The 21,560-nt window shown below is 43.8% G+C and overlaps 1 protein-coding gene across 6 annotated transcripts in view; it reads right to left on the minus strand.

Annotated features, from left to right (window-relative positions):
• LOC115139982 (pre-B-cell leukemia transcription factor 3-like) overlaps positions 1-21,560 on the minus strand; it is a 74,941-nt gene that overhangs the window by 10,034 nt on the left and 43,347 nt on the right. For 3 of the 6 annotated variants that reach the window (XM_029677928.2, XM_065026623.1, XM_029677932.2), the window contains exons 3-6: positions 5,853-6,094; positions 4,877-5,067; positions 3,723-3,858; positions 2,638-2,667 (exon numbers count right to left, since the gene is read on the minus strand). In XM_029677928.2, the coding sequence (XP_029533788.1) occupies positions 2,638-2,667; positions 3,723-3,858; positions 4,877-5,067; positions 5,853-6,094 (599 nt within the window). The remainder of the gene's footprint in view (positions 1-2,637; positions 2,668-3,722; positions 3,859-4,876; positions 5,068-5,852; positions 6,095-21,560) is intronic. The other 3 variants (XM_029677930.2, XM_029677935.2, XM_029677934.2) reach the window with 1 other exon arrangement.

Below are 21,560 nucleotides of genomic sequence, written 5' to 3' on the forward strand. Positions count from 1 at the left end.
TAATGATCATCATTGTGACTATCACTGGTTTTGGTTATGCTATACAAACAGTAGTTCTGTCAGAGATATTTGCTTCTGATTCTTGATAATAATTCACTATCCGGTATTCAACAGTGTTACATGAATGCTTGAAATAGAAAAGTATTACAACCAATTAATCAAAAACAGAATTGCTTTGACAGGATATATAATGTTGAAATGGTATTTAATATATCAGTATATCAGTTTGTGATGTGTTCAGTGTTCAGGTCAGTGTTATTCTGTTATTCAGGACAAGCTGTTATGACTGTATTTAACCACTGTTTGGTGTTGTTAGATTGCACAGCCTTAGCAGTGTTAGCATCACCTAGCCTGGGTACTCAGGGGCCACTTCCTCTGGTCTACACACATTTTTCTCCTGCCCACTGAACCCTGGCTTTGGTGATTCACAGGTTGCGCGAAACATTGTGTAAATGCAGGCACCGTAAGGTAAGGACCACAACCCAATCCACAGAACTAATTCCCTTTTATCTTGTGGCAGACCGTGCATTCAATTGACTTCCCTGTGTTAGTGGGAGCCAGGTTGAAAGACTGAATTACCTGACCTCAGCAGCTGCATCAAAGGGAGCGATTGTATAATGGCCATGCAGACTCCTTGCAAGAACACGACACCGGGTTTGTTCTCAGCGACCCACTAGAGAGGGCATGTAACAGTAGTTAATAATCCACTAACATTTCTGTCCCATTCCGGGTCAATACACCGCTCTTGTCATCGAAAGAGAATAGATGATCTTTCCCAGATCTCAATACAACTGGATTTATAAGGACTTCTTAGAGAACTCCTAAATGAAGCCTCACACTTGGGTCTTAATTATACAGACAAAGGTGGTTTCAGTGGCCTGCTGCTACTTATATTATCAATAATAGAACAGAGAACATTAATTCTTAACACATTAACCCAAGGCATCCCTCGCGCCCTCGACTAAATATATAATGACTTGAAATATTGATAAGTGTCGCTCAATTGAAGAGTGTGAGCTCTGAACTGAGCAACCACAGATTGCGGTGCTGAGTCGGCCATGTGTTCTGAACTCTCTCGTTTGTCCGTCTGGAGGGCTGCCTGTCCCTGTTCGTGCCCTGGGAGCAGAGTGACCCCTCACAGCAGCACTGTCTGGAGAAGATATCAATTATGGCCCCAGACACATCCATAAACCAAGACACAAACCACTGCCGTCCAATCACATGCTTTCATTTAGGAGCCCAGTGTCACACATGCAAACTGACAGAGTGAAATAATACGACTGCATCCTGCATTTAGAGGGCCATTGCCTCATGAAGTGAGGTCAACTTTTAAACAACACCATTAGCTCCTTTCGCATCACTGATGGTCGCTATAAACAAGCACATTTGGCCTCGGATGGTATAATCCCAGGATATGCTGTTTACTTCACCAGTAAATAAGTCATCCATTCCTTTTTTTGGATGAGAAGTGTTGGTGTACATGTTTTACAGATCTAAGGTAGGTTACTTTTTTTCAAAATGATGTTCATGCAATGAAACTCACACTCCACGTTCCTTCTTGTCAGAGAAGAATATAGGCATTGTATAATGTCCACCCAAACCTACTTAATCAATCCATTAATCAAAGCAGTACAATCCACCTAGACATCTGTGATAACCTTCAGGCTGATATTTAATGCTTATTGATTCACATAGTTCTACTACAGTCATTGAAGTTCACCATTAAATTTGAGGTTATTTGGAAATACCCAAACACTCATTCTCTGGAGTAACTTTCCTGGCTCTCCTCCTATGCTTGAGTATTTTAGGATGACAAACTCAAAGAGGACTTGGCTTAGTCTAACTCCAAAGTAGTCAGCAGGAGTGTCTGCAGTGGCCTAGGCTTGTCAAGGAGAACCCTGCTAATGGGGCTTGAGATGAGTTCAAGTGAATTTGTAAAAGACCTCTTATTTCTGCATAGACTGATTTGTCCTCCTGGGAACTAGTGAAGCACTAGTGAAGCACTCAGAACAAAGAATTGTTCCACTTGTGAGGGTCAATGTCCACTCCTTCAACTAACATGAAGCACACAGGTAGAAAGCAGAACATTAGACACACGCTGCATGTTTTAAAACCAAGAAGAACATACCTAACAAATGATCTACAACTAACAAAAAATGCATACAGTATAGAAAACAAATGATTTGTGTTATAGAAATAACAAAAAAGTGAAATGATATGACATGAGACATCAAAACAAACACAGTGTGGTGGCATGGGTGTTATCTTGAACTGGTATTTAACAATCATAAAAAATGATTAAAAGTGAGCTGAAAATACAAATGGAAATGTTGTATGATCCCTAGTCTTTGCATATGATTTGCTCACACACTGATGTGTGAGATTCAACAGCAAAATAACACGCTCTATGTATCACAGTGGAACTTGCTTGGTGCCAAACCTACAGTAAAACTGTAATCATGGTATGCCTACATGAAAATAGCAGCGGATACATTTGTTATGCCAGGATATCAGTCCATTTGTGTGAGGGAGGGGAGCTGTGTGCAGTGGTAGACTGTGAAGGTGCACATACAGAAACAAAGAAAATATACAAAGAATGAAAACAACAACGGTGGATCAGGAGAAGTCATGACATACCTGTGATACTGTGATGGTGCTTCCCACCCCCTGAAGGCAAAAAAGAATGGGCTTTTACAGTATCTGACTGCATGACTACACTCAATATACCCGTTCACACCCCCTCCCCACAGAAAAGAGAGAACATTGCAAATCAGTGTTTCTTGTATGGGTAATTCTCAAATTGGAACAGCCATGGATTAACATCTGAACTAGAATACAAAAATCTAAATGGTTCAAGTTGTAACAATAGTAGCAGAACAGAGTGCAGGAAGATAACAATACTAAATTGGTTTGGGTGTGGGGGTTGGGTGTGAGAGATTATATTGCCTTCAGGTTAACCCAACTATTAGGCTAAAGGTCAAGTGGGAAAGTCACATAAGTTGTCTGTAAAAACAAAATGTTTAGTGGGTGAAGCAGTGTCGTCTCCATGTACAAGCCACTGTGACCACACACGTACACCTTAAAAATCATATTTATTTACTGGATAACCTATACTGGTAGACATCCAGTCACCTGGACTGATCAGGCAGACAGAGAACACGCATGGCAGATGGGAATGAGAAAGAAAATGGCAGGAGACCCAGAGTGGACAGCTATTGAAAGGCTAACATACTGTAGGCCCAGAGTGGACAGCTATTGAAAGGCTAACATACTGTAGGCCCAGAGTGGACAGCTATTGAAAGGCTAACATACTGTAGGCCCAGAGTGGACAGCTATTGAAAGGCTAACATACTGTAGGCCCAGAGTGGACAGCTATTGAAAGGCTAACATACTGTAGGCCCAGAGTTGACATATATGGAGGATTAACAGGCCTAGAGTGGATAGCTATGGAGGGCTAACCCACTGTAGACCTCCTATTGAGGCCACTATTGAGGACACTAACCTCCCCTCCCCATGGCTACTGCTGCGATAGGCCGAACACGCCCGAACTGAGGTGTCATTAGGCTCAATGTCAAGGTAAGATAAAGACACTGGGCTCTGATAGTGCGGAATAGCCGTCCTTCCAGGCTGGTCTGGTGTTGCAGCCAGGGGCCTCGTTTACTGCCTTTTCCCCCCTGATTACCCAACAGCCACTGCGTCTGAGACAAGGAATCTGCACCCACCTGGGATACTGTGATGCTGCACTTCTTGGCCAACTCCTCTTTGGCTTCTTCACTGGGATATGGGTTGCTGAGGTGCGAGTAGAAATACTCGTTTAAGATTTCCGTCGCCTGCTTGCTGAAGTTTCTTCTTTTCCGCCTGAAAAGTGAACAAAATGAGAGAAAGGCCAAGCTCATTAGCAAGACCAGTATTAACTCATCCATTTGGAACAGACAAATTGCACAATCAATCTCACACATAAATGGTGAAAATAATGAGGAATGTGGGTCTGAGAGAGGCGTCAGGAGCGGAATATTGTGTCCTGCCTTTCAGCACCATCCTCATCAACACACACCAAGCCATCCGGCGACCCACAAACACACACAACACAAACACGTACAGTACATTGCTTAATTTGGTCTGTTGGTCTCTGATCTCCAGTCCAAGCGTGTAATGTGCAGTGTTTAGTGCAGTGGATGGGTAGGCGTGGTGATGGAGAGCTAGGCCCAATTGCCCAGTCGGAGTGCATCTCGGTACATTATAGAAATCACAACATGCCCAGCTGAGCATTCTTCCTGACAACCCCAGGGAACTTCAGTGGGAACAAAGCAACTCTAACTAGATCCGGGTCCCCTTCTTCCCCCCAGGGCACTACTTACCATGTTATTGAGCATTAACTTATTTTGCCTTGTTTACTGCACTTCACGAAAGCAATGGGAAGCAAATGTGCTTCTGCTTGGTTTGCTTTAGCCCTAAACTTCCTCCCGCTCTCCTTAGAGCTCCACTCCACAAACTGTTTGTTATTATAGTAATCCAGAACACCTGCTCATGACCTCCACTCCACCAATTACACATGACTTTGTTCCTGCTTCATTTAATCTAAACTGCTTTCAGGTGCTAGCGGATGATTGTTTTGAGAAGATGGCTATAATACATAACGAATGCACTTTATGGCAAGATCATCTGTGAATATTTGCAGTGTGCTCTTTGGCGCTGTATGTTGTGGGTTCGTATTTTCTCAGACAGGAAGTGCATTTCTCTAATGTTGTTATTACGATCATATGTCTACATAGAGTTCTGTCTATGGGTACCTTCCGATGCTCCAGGCTAGAAACATTGGTTTTGTGCATCACAGTGAAACACACAGGAACACACACGCACATATATACACACTGACCTGGCATCAAGGAATCTGGAGCGCAGGATCATGACGGCCTCACAGGTGCTCTGTTTGAGCTGCATCTGGATGGAGCTGAACTTGCGGTGGATGATCCCCACCATGCGCTCGATCTCTTTGGGAGAGATGGGTCGCGTGCGGGACTGTTCCCTCAGCAGGTTCATCACATGGGTGGTGAACTCGTTACACGCCTGCAGAGAAATCACAGAGCACAACCCAGCCCTGTTAGTGTCCTCCTGGCTGTATCTTTTGGCGAGGTACAACTCTCTAAGTAGCTGACCCGCCTCCCTTGGTTAAAAGCATCTTCACTGAACGTGCCCTGTATTTATCCTACTGCTGAGTGCTTCAATGACTTAATAGGTGAAGTCATCTATGAATGCAAATGCCGATTTGCAATTTGGCTTTGGCCCAGCACAGAGAGAATTTAACCAGCTTTTTGTTAAACCAGTAGTTCATACATGATTCATTAGAATAACTCATTTACGTTGTGCACACTTTAGCTCATTACTCTGAGTAAAATTCGTTAAGTATTTACATTTAGATAATTAAACAAGGAAACACCCCTAAGAAAGATGCCTTCACTCCAGGCAATACTATCTCTCAGAATGAGAGAGTACATTTGTGTAATTTACCTCGCCGCCTTGCTGAGGCAGTGTTCCAACCTTTCATTTTCTCCTATAATACTCCTCTGTTTTATTGCTGAAGCTCAACGTGGCAGCCTAATGAGTTGATCGTATTCTCATTTTTCTGAGTCGACTGCACCACTCCTCAGAATTTGTTCACGAACCACACAATATATACATGTTTACAATATTACAAGGGGAATATTTTGTTCCCAGTTTTGTACTCATGGTGGTTAATATTACTGGCAATATTTCTAGAACATCAGGGCAAAGTGAGAATGAAAAACATCATGCAAGCCTATGAAGCTTAAAGGTGTGATGTAAAGGAGGTTAAAGGTGTGACTCACACCCACCTGTTCGTATTTCTCCAGCTCTGTGTGGTAGATCTGTCTGATCTGGGTGAGTTTGGATCTGTAGTCTGAGTGTTCGATGGAGTTGTCTGAGGCCCCGCCCGAGGCTGCAGCTGCAGCGGCTGCAGCGGCTGATCCACCCCCTTTCTCTGGTCCTGACACGCCCTCCGCCAGCAGCATGTTGTCCAGGCGCATGAGCTGGGGGTCAGGAGGGTCCTCCTCCTGGGAACCACGGATGCTGAGGCCTGAGAGACAACAGAGAGAGAGAGAGAGAGAGAGAGAGAGAGAGAGAGAGAGAGAGAGAGAGAGAAAGAGAGAGAGAGAGAGAGAGAAAGAGAGAGAAAGAGAGAGAAGAGAGAGAGAGAGAGAGAGAGAGAGAGGGAGGGAGAGAGAGACACATGATGACATCCAGACCTCCAGACATGACACAGAGGCTTTTTGATTAGTGGGCTGTATGATAGGGCAGAACCTCCATGGTAACTGAAAAGTAATATCACTCCATTATTTGTTTAGTGTTCCTTTGAAACCAGAGGGTGAGTTTGATTGGCTCACCAACAACCACACCTAGACACATATTCTCAAACAACTCCATGGCTGACTGGGTGATTTCCATTAGGGTGGCAAACACACAACAGCTCAAATTATGCAGCTAAAGTACCAGCCTCACAAGTATTGTCTTGTACAGAATCCTGAGCAGTGAGCCACTAAAGCCCAAATTCACTGGATGTCTGAATTCTGGTACGTGCCAACATTGCAGGGGTAATTAACGCCATTACCTCAACAGAATCGTAAAGCCGTAGTGTGGGACAGGTAGTCCCCTGTGGGCATGGATTGGGTACTTCCTGTGTATGGTCTGTATTCCTGTTGCCCAAGCCTTCTTTTAACTGCACACTGTGCTGCTCACTGTGTGTACAGGGTGCCTTACATGACAGCAACATCCATAAACTGACAAAAGCTCAACTGCAAGGTAGCGCTTCTATTCTCCGAAAGGATGAATATACCTCAAGCATGTGTCTGCCTTTTCGGCATAGAGCAGAGCCTTAAATCACAATTGTCACTTTGTTTTCTGAGATGAAACACATATTTTGCATTATTCCACTTCATTTAGAACAATCTGCGAGAACTACTGTACTACTACACTATAAAAAAAAAAAAGATCCTGCTAATTGTGCACTTATTTACTCTGCAACTAAGAAACCTCAGGGCACACGCCCGTGCACGCACACACCCACAAATCGTTGAGCGCTGACTTTTGCTGCTGTTTCTTTTTTCGTTCTTTCTTATCTTTCAACAAATCCTGATTAGCCATCAGTCAGCCTCGGAGCACACCTGCGCGCATAGAGAACGTTGCCATGACGGCTGCAAAGAAAAAAGACTGCAGCAGTTCAGAATTAACAGCCAAATAGCCCTGTATTATTTAGTCTAATAAATGGATAAAAAAAACTGCACCCAATCTGCAGTAAACACTGAGTGCCCACTCAGACGTTATGATTACCAGAGTTGTCTCAATTCAATAATCTGCCTGCGATTCAGGGATTTCCAGCAGCTCATTAAGGCTTCATTAAGATATGGTGAGCCTCTGAATTCCAAATAAGAAGATTAGTGGTTCAATTGTGTGAAGCAGTAGCCTAGCAATCAGAGGCCCTCTCAAATCAAATCAAATCACATTTTATTTGTCACATACACATGGTTAGCAGATGTTAATGCGAGTGTAGTGAAATGCTTGTGCTTCTAGTTCCGACCATGCAGTAAAATCTAGCAAGTAATCTAACCTAACAATTTCACAAGAATATGTACATACAAATATATGAATGAGTGATGGCCGAACGGCATAGGCAAGATGCAGTAGATGGTATAGAGTACAGTATATACATATGAGATGAGTAATGTAGGGTATGTAAACATTATATAAAGTGCCATTGTTTAAAGTGGCTAGTGATACATTTATTACATCAATTTTTCCATTATTAAAGTGGCTAGAGTTGAGTCAGTATCTTGGCAGCAGCCACTCAATGTTAGTGATGGCTGTTTAACAATCTTGAGATAAAAGCTGTTTTTCAGTCTCTCGGTCCCAGCTTTGATGCACCTGTACTGATCTCACCTTCTGGATGATAGCGAGGTGAACAGGCAGTGGCTTGGGTGGTTGTTGTCCTTGATGATCTTTTTGGCCTTCCTGTGACATTGGTTGTGTAGGTGTCCTGGAGGTGTCCTGGAGGGCAGGAAGTTTCCCCCCGGTGATGCATTGTGCAGACCTCACTACCCTCTGGAGAGCCTTACGGTTATGGGCGGAGTAGTTGCCGTACCAGGTGGTGATACAGCCCGACAGCATGCTCTCGATTGTGCATCTGTGTTTGTGAGTGTTTTTGGTGACAAGCCAAATTTCTTCAGCCTCCTGAGGTTGAAGAGGCGCTGCTGCGCCTTCTTCACCACGCTGTCTGTGTGGGTGGACGATTTCAGTTTGTCCGTGATGTGTACGCCCTCTCCACTACTGTCCCATCAATGTGGATAAGGGGCTGCTTCCTCTGCTGTTTCCTGAAGTCCACAATGATCTCCTTTGTTTTTTGACATTGAGTGTGAGGTTATTTTCCTGACACCATATTCCGAGGGCCCTCACCTCATCCCTGTAGGCCGTCTTGTCGTTGTTGGTAATCAAGCCTACCACTGTAGTGTCCTCTGCAAACTTGATGATTGAGTTGGAGGCGTGCATGGCCACACAGTCGTGGGTGAACAGGGAGTACAGGAGAGAACGCACCCTTGTGGAGCCCCAGTGTTGAGGATCAGTGGGGTGGAGATGTTGTTACCTACCCTCACCACCTGGGGGCGGCCCGTCAGGAAGAGCAGGACCCAGTTGCACAGGGCGGCGTCGAGACCCAGGGTCCAGATGGGTTAGTGCAGTGTGATTGCGATTGCGTCGCCTGTAGACCTATTGGGGCAGTAAGCTAATTGGAGTGGGTCTAGGGTTTCAGGTAGGGTGGAGGTGATATGGTCCTTGACTAGTCTCTCAAAGCACTTCATGATGACGGAAGTGAGTGCTACGGGGCGGTAGTCATTTAGCTAATTTACCTTAGCTTTCTTGGGAACAGGAACAATGGTGGCCGTCTTGAAGCATGTGGGAACAGCAGACTGGGATAAGGGTTGATTGAATATGTCCGTAAACACACCAGCCAGCTGGTTTGCGCATGCCCTAAGGACGCAGCCGGGGATGCCGTCTGGGTCTGCAGCCTTGCGAGGGTTAACACATTTAAATGTTTTACTCACGCTGGCTGCAGTGAAGGAGAGCCCGCAGGTTTTGGTAGTGGGCCGTGTCAGTGGCACTGTATTGTCCTTAAAGCGAGCAAAGAAGTTGTTTAGTCTGTCTGGGAGCAAGACATTGTGGTCCGCGACAGGGCTGATTTTTCTTTTGTCATTGACTGTAGACCCTGCCACATACCTCTCGTGTCTGAGCCGTTGAATTTCGACTCCACTTTGTCTCTATACTGACGCTTAGCTTGTTTGATTGCCTTGCGGAGGGAATAGCTACACTGTTTGTATTCGGTCATGTTTCCCGGTCACCTTGCCCTGATTAAAAGCAGTGGTTCACGCTTTCAGTTTTGCGCGAATGCTACCATCAATCCACGGTTTCTGGTTGGGGAATGTTTTAATAGACACTGTGGGTACAACATCACCGATGCACTTGCTAATAAACTCGCTCACTGAATCAGCGTATTCATCAATGTTGTTGTCCGCCGCTATGCAGAACATATCCCAGTCCACGTGATCGAAGCAATCTTGAAGCGTGGAATCAGATTGGTCATACCAGTGTTGAACAGACCTGAGCGCGGGTGCTTCCTGTTTTAGTTTCTGTCTATAGGCTGGGAGCAACAAAATGGAGTCGTGGTCAGCTTTTCCGAAAGGAGGGTGGGGGAGGGCCTTATATGCGTAGCGGAAGTTGGAATAAAAATGATCTAGGGTTTTGCCAGCCCGGTTTGCGCAATCGATGTGCTGATAGAATTTAGGAAGCCTTGTTTTCAGATTAGCCTTGTAAAAATCCCCAGCTACAATAAATGCAGCCTCGGGATATGTGGTTTGCAGTTTACATAGAGTTGAATGAAGTTCTTTCAGGGCCGTCGATGTGTCTGCTTGGGGGGGAATGTACACGACTGTGATTATGATTGAAGAGAATTCTCTTGGTAGATAATGCAGACGGCATTTGATTGTGAGGAATTCTAAGTCAGGTGAACAAAAGGACTTGAGTTCCTGTATGTTGTTATGATCACACCACGTCTTGTTAATCATAAGGCATAAGGCTTCTTCTTACCAGAGAGATGATTGTTTCTGTCGGCGCGATGCGTGAAGAAACCAGGAGGCTGTACCGACTACGATAGTGTGTCTCGTGTGAGCCATGTTTCCGTGAAACAAAGAACGTTACAATCTCTGACGTCTCTCTGGAAGGCAACTCTTGCTCGGATTTCATCTTGTTGTCAAGAGACTGAACATTGGCGAGTAGTATGCTTGGGAGCGGTGCGCAATGTGCCCGTCTACGGAGCCTGACCAGAAGAATGCTCCGTCTGCCCCTTCTACAGCCGCGTTGTTTTGGGTCGCCGGCTGGGATCCGATCCATTGTCCTGCGTGGTGGGCCAAACAGAGGATCCGCTTCGGGAAAGTCGTATTCCTGGTCGTAATGTTGGTGAGTTGACGTTGCTCTTATATCCAATAGTTCCTCCCGACTGTATGTAATAAAACCTAAGATTTCCTGGGGTAACAATGTAAGAAATAACACATAAATAAACAAAATACTGCATAGTTTCCTAGGAACGCAAAGCGAGGCTTCCATCTCTGTTGCGCCGGAAGTGCCTGGCACTGACTGAGCGACTGACCTAGCACACCTAGTGAGTAGGCACTGGAGTGTGTTAAGCCTCTCTCTCTCTCGCTCAGACACATAAACACAAAATTGAGCTGAAAACAGTGACACTATATGGTCCTAATAAATGAACATGATGTCATTTCTCCTATCACATTCCCAATTGACATTGGTGTGTATGGTGTGTGTAGCTCAGATGTGGAGATGCGAATGCAAGACAAATGTGTGTCTATTCATGGATTGTCTGGATGTTTGTCTTGTAGGTGTAATGGTGTGAAAGTAGAGGATGAATGTGGCCATTTGTGTTGGAGACACTGATGCTGGAAGAGTTGTAGCATCAGGTCTGCCAAGCCAAATCACCCATGTGGACAATATGCCATTAACTCCACTAACTCTAACCCCATCCCCATCATACCTGCAAAGATGCTAAGCTATTAGAATCGTATCTATGGTGGTGGCAATAGCTGGAGGTTGATCTACCAAACAGGTTTGCTCAGAGCAGTATTTTTGTCTACCTTTTGCTGCAGACACTTGTTTAAGTCTGCACTTTCCTTTGTGCTGGAGGTGCTAGTAAGTAGGTAGGCACGTTTTTCATGTCAGGTATATTAACTAGAACTCTGAGAGCAGCCGTTCACATTTCCACACCAAGCCCATGTTGTCACTTTCACTCCACTCTTTATCCAGGGGAAATACAGCTGGGGGAATTTACAGGGCTTTTCAGTTAAATGGACATAAATCACTGGTTTCATTCCAACCAAATAATCACCGGCCATAAAGAGCTCCTTGTCTCTTACCATATATTACCTCAAAGTTCCTATGAGCAATAATGTGGCCATTCAGAGCTTGGGAAAACAGACCGAGGTATTAGGAAGTGACATGTAATCCTGTTATGAAGCTGACGTGTGGAGTGGCCATGACATTTTTATCATAAGTGTCCATTTCTATTTGGGAAATCAGCGGGATAAAAATGATTACTCTACTGGTCTGAGATTGTGCCGCCCCTCCAGCAGCCCACTAGGGTGTGTTTGTGCCAGAGCAGCTATCGAGCCCCATCCATAACAAGCACGTTTGGAAACACTGCCACCCTCCACCTGGCTCAACATACAGTAGGGAGCAGCTCTCATTCAAAAGACCAAGTGCTGCGATTTTCCTCACAAAGTCTATCTACTACTGTCCCACTGGGTAAAAACTGGTTGAATCAATGTTGTTTCCACGTCATTTCAACCCAAAACAATATAGTATATGTGATGGTGTTAAATCCTTGTGGAAAACTGATTGGATTTGCAAAACAGTAATCAACGTACTGTAAGGGAATTGTCTTTTTTTCACCCAACTTTTAAGCTAAATCCAATATCATGGTGATTAAGTTTGGGGGGGGGGGATTTCTCGTTGATTTCACGTTAGTTGACAACTCAACCAAATGTCAATCAAAACTAGACGTTGGAATGACGCCTGTGCCCAGCGGGGTGTTTCTCTCCCTCTCCCTCTCCCTCCCCTTGTATTTTTGTTTTCTCTCATCATTGAAATCTTTGTTCATGTTACTTAATACCTAATTTCTCCTCTAGGGTTGAAAGGAATAGAAGTCGACAATGTGATTAATACATTCATATCAGCGAGGTCTGGCCTGACTTTTTATTTGTACATGTTTCAATGTCGTATCTGATCCGAGACAATAACACATACGACAGATAAAGACAAAGCAGGCCTCTCTCACAGCCTCTCTCCCCTCCTATGTTTATGATAATTTCCGGTTTCAGGCCGTTGTCTCGTTCATCACCCCTGCTTGAAGTTCTGACAGTGATCTGAGCAGTGCCTCCAGCCTCTCCTTCCTACCACCTCTTTCCCCCTGTGCCCTCTTTCATTCCGTTGGCTTAGCTGACCTTTGGCCAGTGCTTGTTTACTCTCATCACTGAAGTGTGAGCTGGAGAGCCATAAAGGTAGAGCCCTGCTGGGTTAATGTGAGCTTCTGAGTAGAGGAGCAGAATCAGGGGCTGGAGCAGGGTTATCCACCAGTTCATACTGCAGTACTACACTGTTATAGAGAACAGTGACAATCATTTTTTCTAATGAGATGATTTTCTTATTTTTGCATTTCCTTTCTTTTAATATTTCTTCCACAGATTGAATCAAAAGACTAATCATTTTTCTCTCTATAGCATGTGATTGGATAGAGGGCTAAGAATATGGAACAATATAAACTGTAGAATAGTGTCGTAAATTGTTAGGAAACTGTGTGCCTTGCTGTATTTGAAAGAACACATTGTATCTCTGTAACTTCCACTGCTTTCAAAATATCCTGTTCGATACACTTAACCCTGATCCCCTGCAGTTCCTTTCCTGCTCAATGCTTCCAACGAATGGGCCCAGCGCATATCTACACACTCTGCATCTAATTGCATCGATCCACAAAGGTCTCCCAAAGCTAACTAATCGAAACAGAATTTATTTTCTGTCAATAATTGCATAGGTCATCTCTCTTAAACCAGGAGACAATCCCAGGCAGTACAGATGCGGGCAGGCTGTGGTTCTCCTCTCTCCTCTCAGCCCTCTCTGTTGTGTGTATTAGTGAAGATCCCTGATTTCCACCATGTGATTAGACCACACTGCCAAAGCAACACACCAGAGACCACGGAGGACTTAAGAGAAACACTATCACAAAGAGCACCGTGTCACTACAGTCTTGTTCCCATGTCTCTTTTGACTTAATATCATCTCAATTTTCAAAGCCCCCGGATCAGTGGCTGTCCTCTTTGGAAGCAGGGAAGTGCATCAAATTACCATTGGAAATCTTTTGTTCTGGCAAATCAAAAATAAAGATTCTCTTTCATTGATGTCCTTAAAGTCTCTTATAAGCTTGGCCTACATCCACATGGTACAAAGAATCTGGGAGAATGCCTGCGGGCTCTCTCAAGCATGTACATAATTAACATGCCATTAACACATTAATACACATTAGCTATTCCCAATGTTAATGGCAATCACACTGAGGGAAAGCTAGCACGCATTAGCCACATTTTGTTCCAATTTCTTTCTTACCATGAAAGAGCTGAAAAGGATCCTGTCTAATTCAGGGGCTAAATCATTATATTTCCCCATAGACAGAAACAGTGGCTTTGACAGTTCTCTGCACATGTCTGTCAATGCGTGCTCACACTCTCTCTTTCAAACTGCATCAATAGGAAAAGATACACACATTACATTACTATTCCATCTCAATAAAAAGAGACTTCAAAGCATGCAAGTTCTCGTTGTATTCAATGTAAACCGCAAAGGGTTTGACTTTAAAGGAAGAGAAACTGTGGGGATGAACAAGTGAGCATGCCGATTAAATGCAGAGTAATAGAGGGTAAGAAAGGGACCCTAAACTGGGGAATCCCTGTCCAGCATGATGCTGTATTTCCTCCCAGTATGGTGAGTGATAAGATAATCAGCAGGCCCGTTGACAGTGAAGTGGTACAGCCCCCCGGTGCTGGATCAAGTCATACACCACCAGCACACTCTAAACGGACAGCACGCGAGGGTGGAGGGACAAGACGTGACAAAAAGTGGCTCCGGTCAGAGAAGAAGATCCCTGTCAGCTCAGGTAGCCTTTGTCCTTCGATGATGATGCTCTCCTCTCCCAAAGGAGGCTTTGACAAGGTAATGGGGAGGGGGTGTACTCCAAATCAGAAAGATGGGAGGGGGGATGGGTTAGGGGGTGGGAATAGATAACCCGAACAAACATCTTGTAGACATTTTGCCGAGTACACCAAAATGAATCACTGTCCCATTGTGGCACGGACATTTCTAGAATGTGACACAAGGCATGACAGGCCAGGGAGAGAGGATGGGAGACAACTGAGGGAGGGAGACTGGGTAAACAAGGCCTAGTGTCACTTGCTGTGTCTGTGTGTGTGTCCGTGTGTGTGTGTATGTGTGCGTCCACTCTGAATGCTGCCCTCTCAGACTGTGGTGGGCAGGCAGCCAAATGGCGCGGTGATGGCTGACCAGACCTCGCTGTGGCGGCCGCACGCGGCGGTCGGGGAGACTGGCCAAATGAGTGGACAGGACCTCCGTTACAGATCAGCACACAGACTGACCCTACAGAACACATACAGGGATCAGCAGCAATCACCAACTCAATTCTGCCTGTTTACCTAATGAACCACTTACCATCAATATTAACATAAACCTAGTAGAAAAATATGACATATTTATATACCTCATAAAAAATTGCATCTTGCTCTACTTTAGTAACAAATAAATGAGATTTACAATAAAGTACTCATGTACAATTTCAATATGACTAAGATAATTTGTTGCTTCTTCCCTCTTCATTTCATATCTTATGTACTTTTGGTTTTTAGCTGCTAGCCTCAATTTACTGCAAAAGTACCCAGATTTTTTATTCAGACCCCAAGCACATAATGCAAATGTGGCACTGAAAGCCACTTATGAAATACCCAAAGGCAACTAATCTTTCCTCCTCTTGTTCCAGCCTTCTCTGCAGCTCCCTAATTAGAAGATTGTATGAAACCAGGTCACACAGCAGGTCCTGTACACACAGACAACCAGGCATATATACAGATACCATTTCATCTAAACATCATGTGCATGAAGCCATGCATACATTATTCTACAGGCTAAGGGTGTTATTAATCCCATGATTTTACTGTTGTCCTCTAAAGAAATGGTTTAGGGTTGAAGAATTGTGTGTGTGTGTGTGTGTGTGTGTGTGTGTGTGTGTGTGTGTGTGTGTGTGTGTGTGTGTGTGTTACTCATGCACACATAAACCATAAAGCAGCATGGGGAACATACAGCAGACCATGATCCAGTGCCAGACAAATTATTCTTTGCAGTGGCATTTCTACACGAGAGTTGACAGTCTATCATTTAGATTTTGTTGCAGTGTATCCACGGTAGAGACTGCACTGCCTGAAGGAGAAGGAGCTGTTTCCCTCTGAAGAATGTATTTTATAGAGAAGAATATGACTCCAAATTATAAATTAACATTCCCTTCACAGCCGAGCTAACGTATATAGTCCCAATTACACTTGGAGGCAGAGGCTGTACCGGTGGAAAATGGGCGTCTTTGACACACAAAAGAATATCATACTGCTGAGCGGTGAGAAATGCTGAGAAGCGCACCATACATTTGTTTTTACAGTGTTTATGACCTAAGGTAAATAGTGAATGTGATTTGGAGAGACAGAATGCTCAGGTCAGCCAAAGTCACGTGTACCTGAACAGGAGCATCATAGCTTCTGGCGTATTGTTGTGCCTGATGCTGCAGGTTGCTGTGGTCTGCAGTGTGACTTTGAGGAGGAGCTGGACAAATCAACGTCCAGTCCCAACAACAGCATGTGACAGAAGCAGGCCAGAGAGGATGGACAGAGGAACAGAGACTACCAGGAAGGCTGCCAATCTACTCTTAATCAGCTCTCCTTTTGCTCAACGCATCACATCATATCCATCGCAAGAATAACTGTGACAGTACTACAGTGGTATTGGGGTTTAATACAAACTATTATAATAGGGATTCACAATAAAATAAAAATGTCTATAATAATTCCAGCAACAAATTGCTAAAGGGAAAAACCCTTTGTTTTTTGTGTTTAATTTGATCTTATGAGTAACTGTTCTGTATTTATGGTGCTACTGCTTGTCTGGTATCCAGTGAACAAGTTAAAAAAGGTTATTTGTTTCTAATTATTCTCAAAGTGTATTTTACACACCATTTAATGAGTTTGTCTGGAGGAGTGGCCATGGGCTATGACTTCCTCCCCTAGTTATCCAAGATGAACCGTCCAGTCTCCCCCACGTCACCCCCATCATGTGAATCAAGTCCCTCTCCCTACTCAATTCTCTACAACGGCTTCACCGAAGCAAGACAACAGCTCCCGTGCCATCTCGTCTCGGCTTACCGGGAGAGAGAGGGGGTTGGGGGGACAGAGCGAGGGGCTTGCTCCATAATTACAGTAATTAACAGTTGCAGATTTAATTGGAAGGGAAGGCATTAACGGGAGGAACATTGTGGCGGCGTGTGCGGAGAGAACCTTTGCGGCACAGGGCTTTTGTGTGGTACACACCTAATGGAGCAGTGGCTTGCTAGCTGGCTGGCTGGGCTGCGGTAGCGCTGCAGCCCACTGCTGACACAACAAGCACTGGGTTCAGATGCCGGGGCTCGTCACGACTCAAACTGGAAGCAGATAATTAGGTGCCAGGTTAATGAGAGCATGGGCTCTTGATGGCATTTGGTTACTGTATGTGGGCAATTAATGATTTAGCTTTTGTGTGGAAAACATAGCCCATTACTCAGCTTGGCCTCTGAGTTGGAGTGATGGAGTGGCAAAGGGCTGTAACTATGAACCTTTTTTAAATGGCTAACGTTGAATACCTGCAGTCAACTTGCAGTTCTATAACAGACGTTTGGAAACATACATTTCATCTCAACCTCAGTGTTGGAAACATACATTTAATCTCAACTTCCGTGTAGCCACTAGCTGACCTGTTCAGACTGTATTGCCCTATGTCACTGCTTCTACGTAAAAAATAGCCCCATAGACATCAAGCAGACCATGAGGTTCCAGGTCAAACACAGTACATTGCACGCCCATACACACACAAGAAGAAAGAAAATGGGTACTCATGCCATAAGTGTTAACTCACGGTATCGCCTTTCACAATGTGTTTGTGAAATCCCATACACTTTTGAAAAGCACTGCATTTTCATTCCATAGGATTTACTGGCAATGAATCCACAGAGAGAACTTAAGACATCCTCTTTCTTAGCCCTCCAGCCCAACGGCTCCACATCTCTTATTTTGGAGTATGTTGTTCTCTTGTCTGTGGTGGCCAATTAGAGTGGTATAAGATAAATGGGCACACACAACTTTGATGTCCATCTTTTTAATAAGCTTTGGTTAAGATGACATCTGTGTGAAAGGGTTCAATATCCTCACAGTGGGAGAGAAAAGAGGTTTATTCAGAAGAAGAAAAATCATGTAAATACTGTTTGAAGGTTTGGGCTGGGTTGGGGATCATCGCTTCTGCTGTGACTCTGCTGCTGATATTCATGATCATTTATAGCCCAACATATTGGACATCTTAGTTCTGCAAATTAGCCGAGGAGAGATGATGTTTAGAGCCTTTCCAAATCGTTACTTTTATTAACAGAGGCATGTGCAAAAAATATATATTCAACTACAATGTATAATCCCTCCCCCAAAAATATTTCATATTTCATGCATGGACAAAATATTCAATTGAGAATCATTTTCAAAAATAACTCTATACTAGTATAGAATATGTATCTGTGTAGCCTTTAAGCCTGTGACATACTGTACAGTGCATGGAGATATGATCACGTTTTTCTGAGCATATTTGTTGGGCGTCCACGTGTGTGTGTGTGTGAAGTGCGCATACCCGCTCTGGCCTGGGGACGTGCCCTTTTATATGTGTGTGTAACTCAGCCAGGAATAATGTAAATGTCTGAAGAGTCTTAAGACTGAGCAGGCCTGTATAAAAGCGCCCTGTTTGAGGCTAGTAAAACAAGTCAATAAATACAGACGAGAAGCCAGAGCTGTCTGCTGCGGGCTCTCCTGAATGAAAAGAGAGGTGAGCTGCTTATTTTCAACATGGCATCACAAGATGACAACAGCATTATGAGCCCTCATACATTCTGACTATCACTCGTCACTCGCTACGTATATCTGTCAACATAAAACTCGCCTACATCCTAGATGTAAAAAAACATCCACCTCCACAAGAGAGAACTGTGATGGTCATGGAATTTTGGAGGATGGTAATTGGCCAGCCAAATTACCACGGTGACCGTAATAACCGTTCGAGTAGCAAAAAAATATTTACTTTTTTTTTACACATTTCTTTTTCTGGCTGCATGAGCTTCCCTAGAAATAGAATGAATCCCCATTCAAGACAATGATGGCATAGTGGGTAGACTGGTGGCCATAGCGAGTGTACACATAGGAGCAAAGTAGGAAGTCAAATACTGTATGTGCTAAAATATGTGTTGTGTTTTGTTGATTCAACTCAACTGACATTTGCACATATTTTACTTCCTGCTTTGCTCCTATGGGTACAGTCGCTATGGCCCCCAGTCCTCCCTTGAATGGGGATGCCCATTCTATTCATTCTATTTCTATGGTAGCACATGCACATGTTTGTTCCACAAACACAAATATATATTTTTTTGGGGGGAGGGGTTATGATGGTTATTATATTTTCATGACAGTCTACATACATACCCGTTGGTTACACGGTTATACAGTAATTGTGCCAGGCCTAACTGTCAGTACACAGCTGGTTGTGTTGGGCAGTGACACATTGTATTAAATGCTGCCTAGTTACTGATCCAGGTTGTGAACTCTCTCTCTCTCTCTCTCTCTCTCTCTTTGAATTTTTTATCTCTAAAAGAACAGCAGCAGGAGATGGTACCACTCTCTGACTCCCACCACAGACAGCACCCAGAAGGTAGAGTTCCCTTCCTGTTTGCTCTCCAAATGGGAGGGTGATGACACAGACTTACCTAAATGGAAACACCATTACGAAGACAAACACTACACTATAAAAACTGTTACCTGATTACAGGTGAGAGCAAAGCCATGGCTTTCTACCTTTTACATTATGTCAACACTTCAGAAAAGCTAATAGGTCAGCAACTGACTGACTGGCCTCTCTTTGGTCTGGTCCATTTTGTGTTCTTTCCCTTTTCTCCATATCTGTTATCCCAACAGGATGTGTTTACCAATGGGAAAAGTTCCTCTGCAAACAGGCTACAGTACTGTACTGTATGTATCATATCTGTGGCTTTATGTATGAATACTCTGAGGTAATATATCACCACAGGTCGTAAATCACATTGAGGCCATTTTCAGTCTTTTAAATAACACACCTAATATTCAATCGCTGTATGTGGATATCCGTTTTCCATTTCTTTTGCATGTTTTTAGGGAGGATTATGTATGAGTCATTCCACCTCAAAAAGCACAACATAGAGGATTTTGACACCCACCATGTCACATTGTTCTGAAATTGTTTCTGTAGTTATCGTTGCTGAAAACTTATTTTGTTGAATATAATGAGATGTCAGCAAAATTGATTGCACCCACATTTGAATTGACAGGATTCACATAGTATTAAAAAAAAATAGTACCCAACATCCAATTTGGAACATAATTCTTCTTAACAATGAGTAGGACGTGAGGAAACCAATAAAATGGTCAAAAGCCACCCACGGACCCCCCCACACCCCACGCTAATCCCATCCCAACAACCAGGATACACAGTCAGTTCTCTATGTCTGACAAGTAGTATGGAGCTGCTGCTTGGAGTATTGCTTCTTCAACCTTTGTAGTGTATTCCCTGTGAGAAGCTATTCGTTTTCTACACAAAGTGGCAAAGAAAATGTTGTGATCCATTTAATAAACACAAGAGATCAGAAAATGGATACAAGGGTGTTGTGGAAGTACTCAATGGTAGGAAGAAGTTTGGTCCAAATCAAATGTTGCTTACTATTTTTGTTGAATATTATGTGAATCCCATAAATGAAAAGGGTCAATTTGGGTGCCATCAATTAGCTTAATCTCTCAGAGATCAAATACAGTTTCACCAAAATAATGTTTCAGGAATGCTAATCTTATCTGTTTCCTAACTACAGAAATGATTTCAGAACAATCTGAGATAGTGGGTGTCATCACTTGCTGAAATTACATGGAATTTACCCATATGAAGTATCATGGAGGCATGTACTGCACACATCTGCACAACAATGTGTGGAGTGGGAGGTGTCATGAGACAAATCTACAGGAATAATTATTAGTCCGCTTCTTTCCCCTCAGACAATACCACCACTGGCGATACACCAAATGTTGCAAGCCTAAAATCCTGTGATAAGCGATACAAATCCCCTGGACAAAATTAAATGTATTAAACATATGGATTTCATAAATCTAGCCTCCCTTACTCTGGGTCAGAGGTAGAGTCACTATAGAGCCCAGCATGCAGTTTCCCCGAGCTCTGTTACTCAAAGTCACAAGTGCTCTGTCTGCTATAAAATTGAACACCAGCAAAAGCAGCAAGAAGCCAATAAAAAATGTCTCTCGGTCCAGGAGTTGTTGAATTTCTCAGGGAACTTTGACTTACTAGCATGTTACAGGGTAACTATTGTAACCTATTCCAATGGTTGTGACTCTAGTACAGTATAACCTGCGAATCTGACACTTGGAACGGTAGTAATGATGTTTCAATTATTACTGCTTTCTGGCATCCATATTGATGGTGGATGAAAAATATGGATCAAAACCATCTAATTGAGACAACTGATCATCTTCATTCACTCAAAGACAAAGAGTTCACCCGGAAATAGGAGGGAGATATTCCTCAAGGTTCAGTGCTCTGCAGCATTCCTATTCCTGTTCAAGATACAGTAGCTCATGTTAGTGTTAGCCCGGGTCCAAGCCGTACGCATTGTTAAACACCCAACTGGGATCCTTTTAACCTTGAGCAGCATACCAAAGGTAGAGGCAGCCTGGGGCTATGGGGGGACTGGGTTCCACAACTCCCAGTGCCATGCTGCTTCACAGTGGGGGCCCAACATGGCCAGATTGGTAGAGAGGCCTTGTGGTATAAGGGCTGAACAGGGAGGAGGTAGAGGCTAGATGAGGGCCGGGGCACTAAACCCATTCATCTGGACCAGTGGTACTACATTCATTTGAGTTGTTTCATTATTTATTTGCTTTGATGTCCAAATGAGGCTTGTCTGGCCATCTCACTAGGCAGTGATACAGGGGGAAATTGCATTCACCTTGGTAGAGACAGTGGTGGTATATGAGCATCTGCTCCCAGTCTGTTCACGAGACATTCAGGGTAAT

Source organism: Oncorhynchus nerka, linkage group LG13 (genome assembly GCF_034236695.1).
Source record: "Oncorhynchus nerka isolate Pitt River linkage group LG13, Oner_Uvic_2.0, whole genome shotgun sequence".
Taxonomy (NCBI): Eukaryota; Metazoa; Chordata; class Actinopteri; order Salmoniformes; family Salmonidae; genus Oncorhynchus; species Oncorhynchus nerka.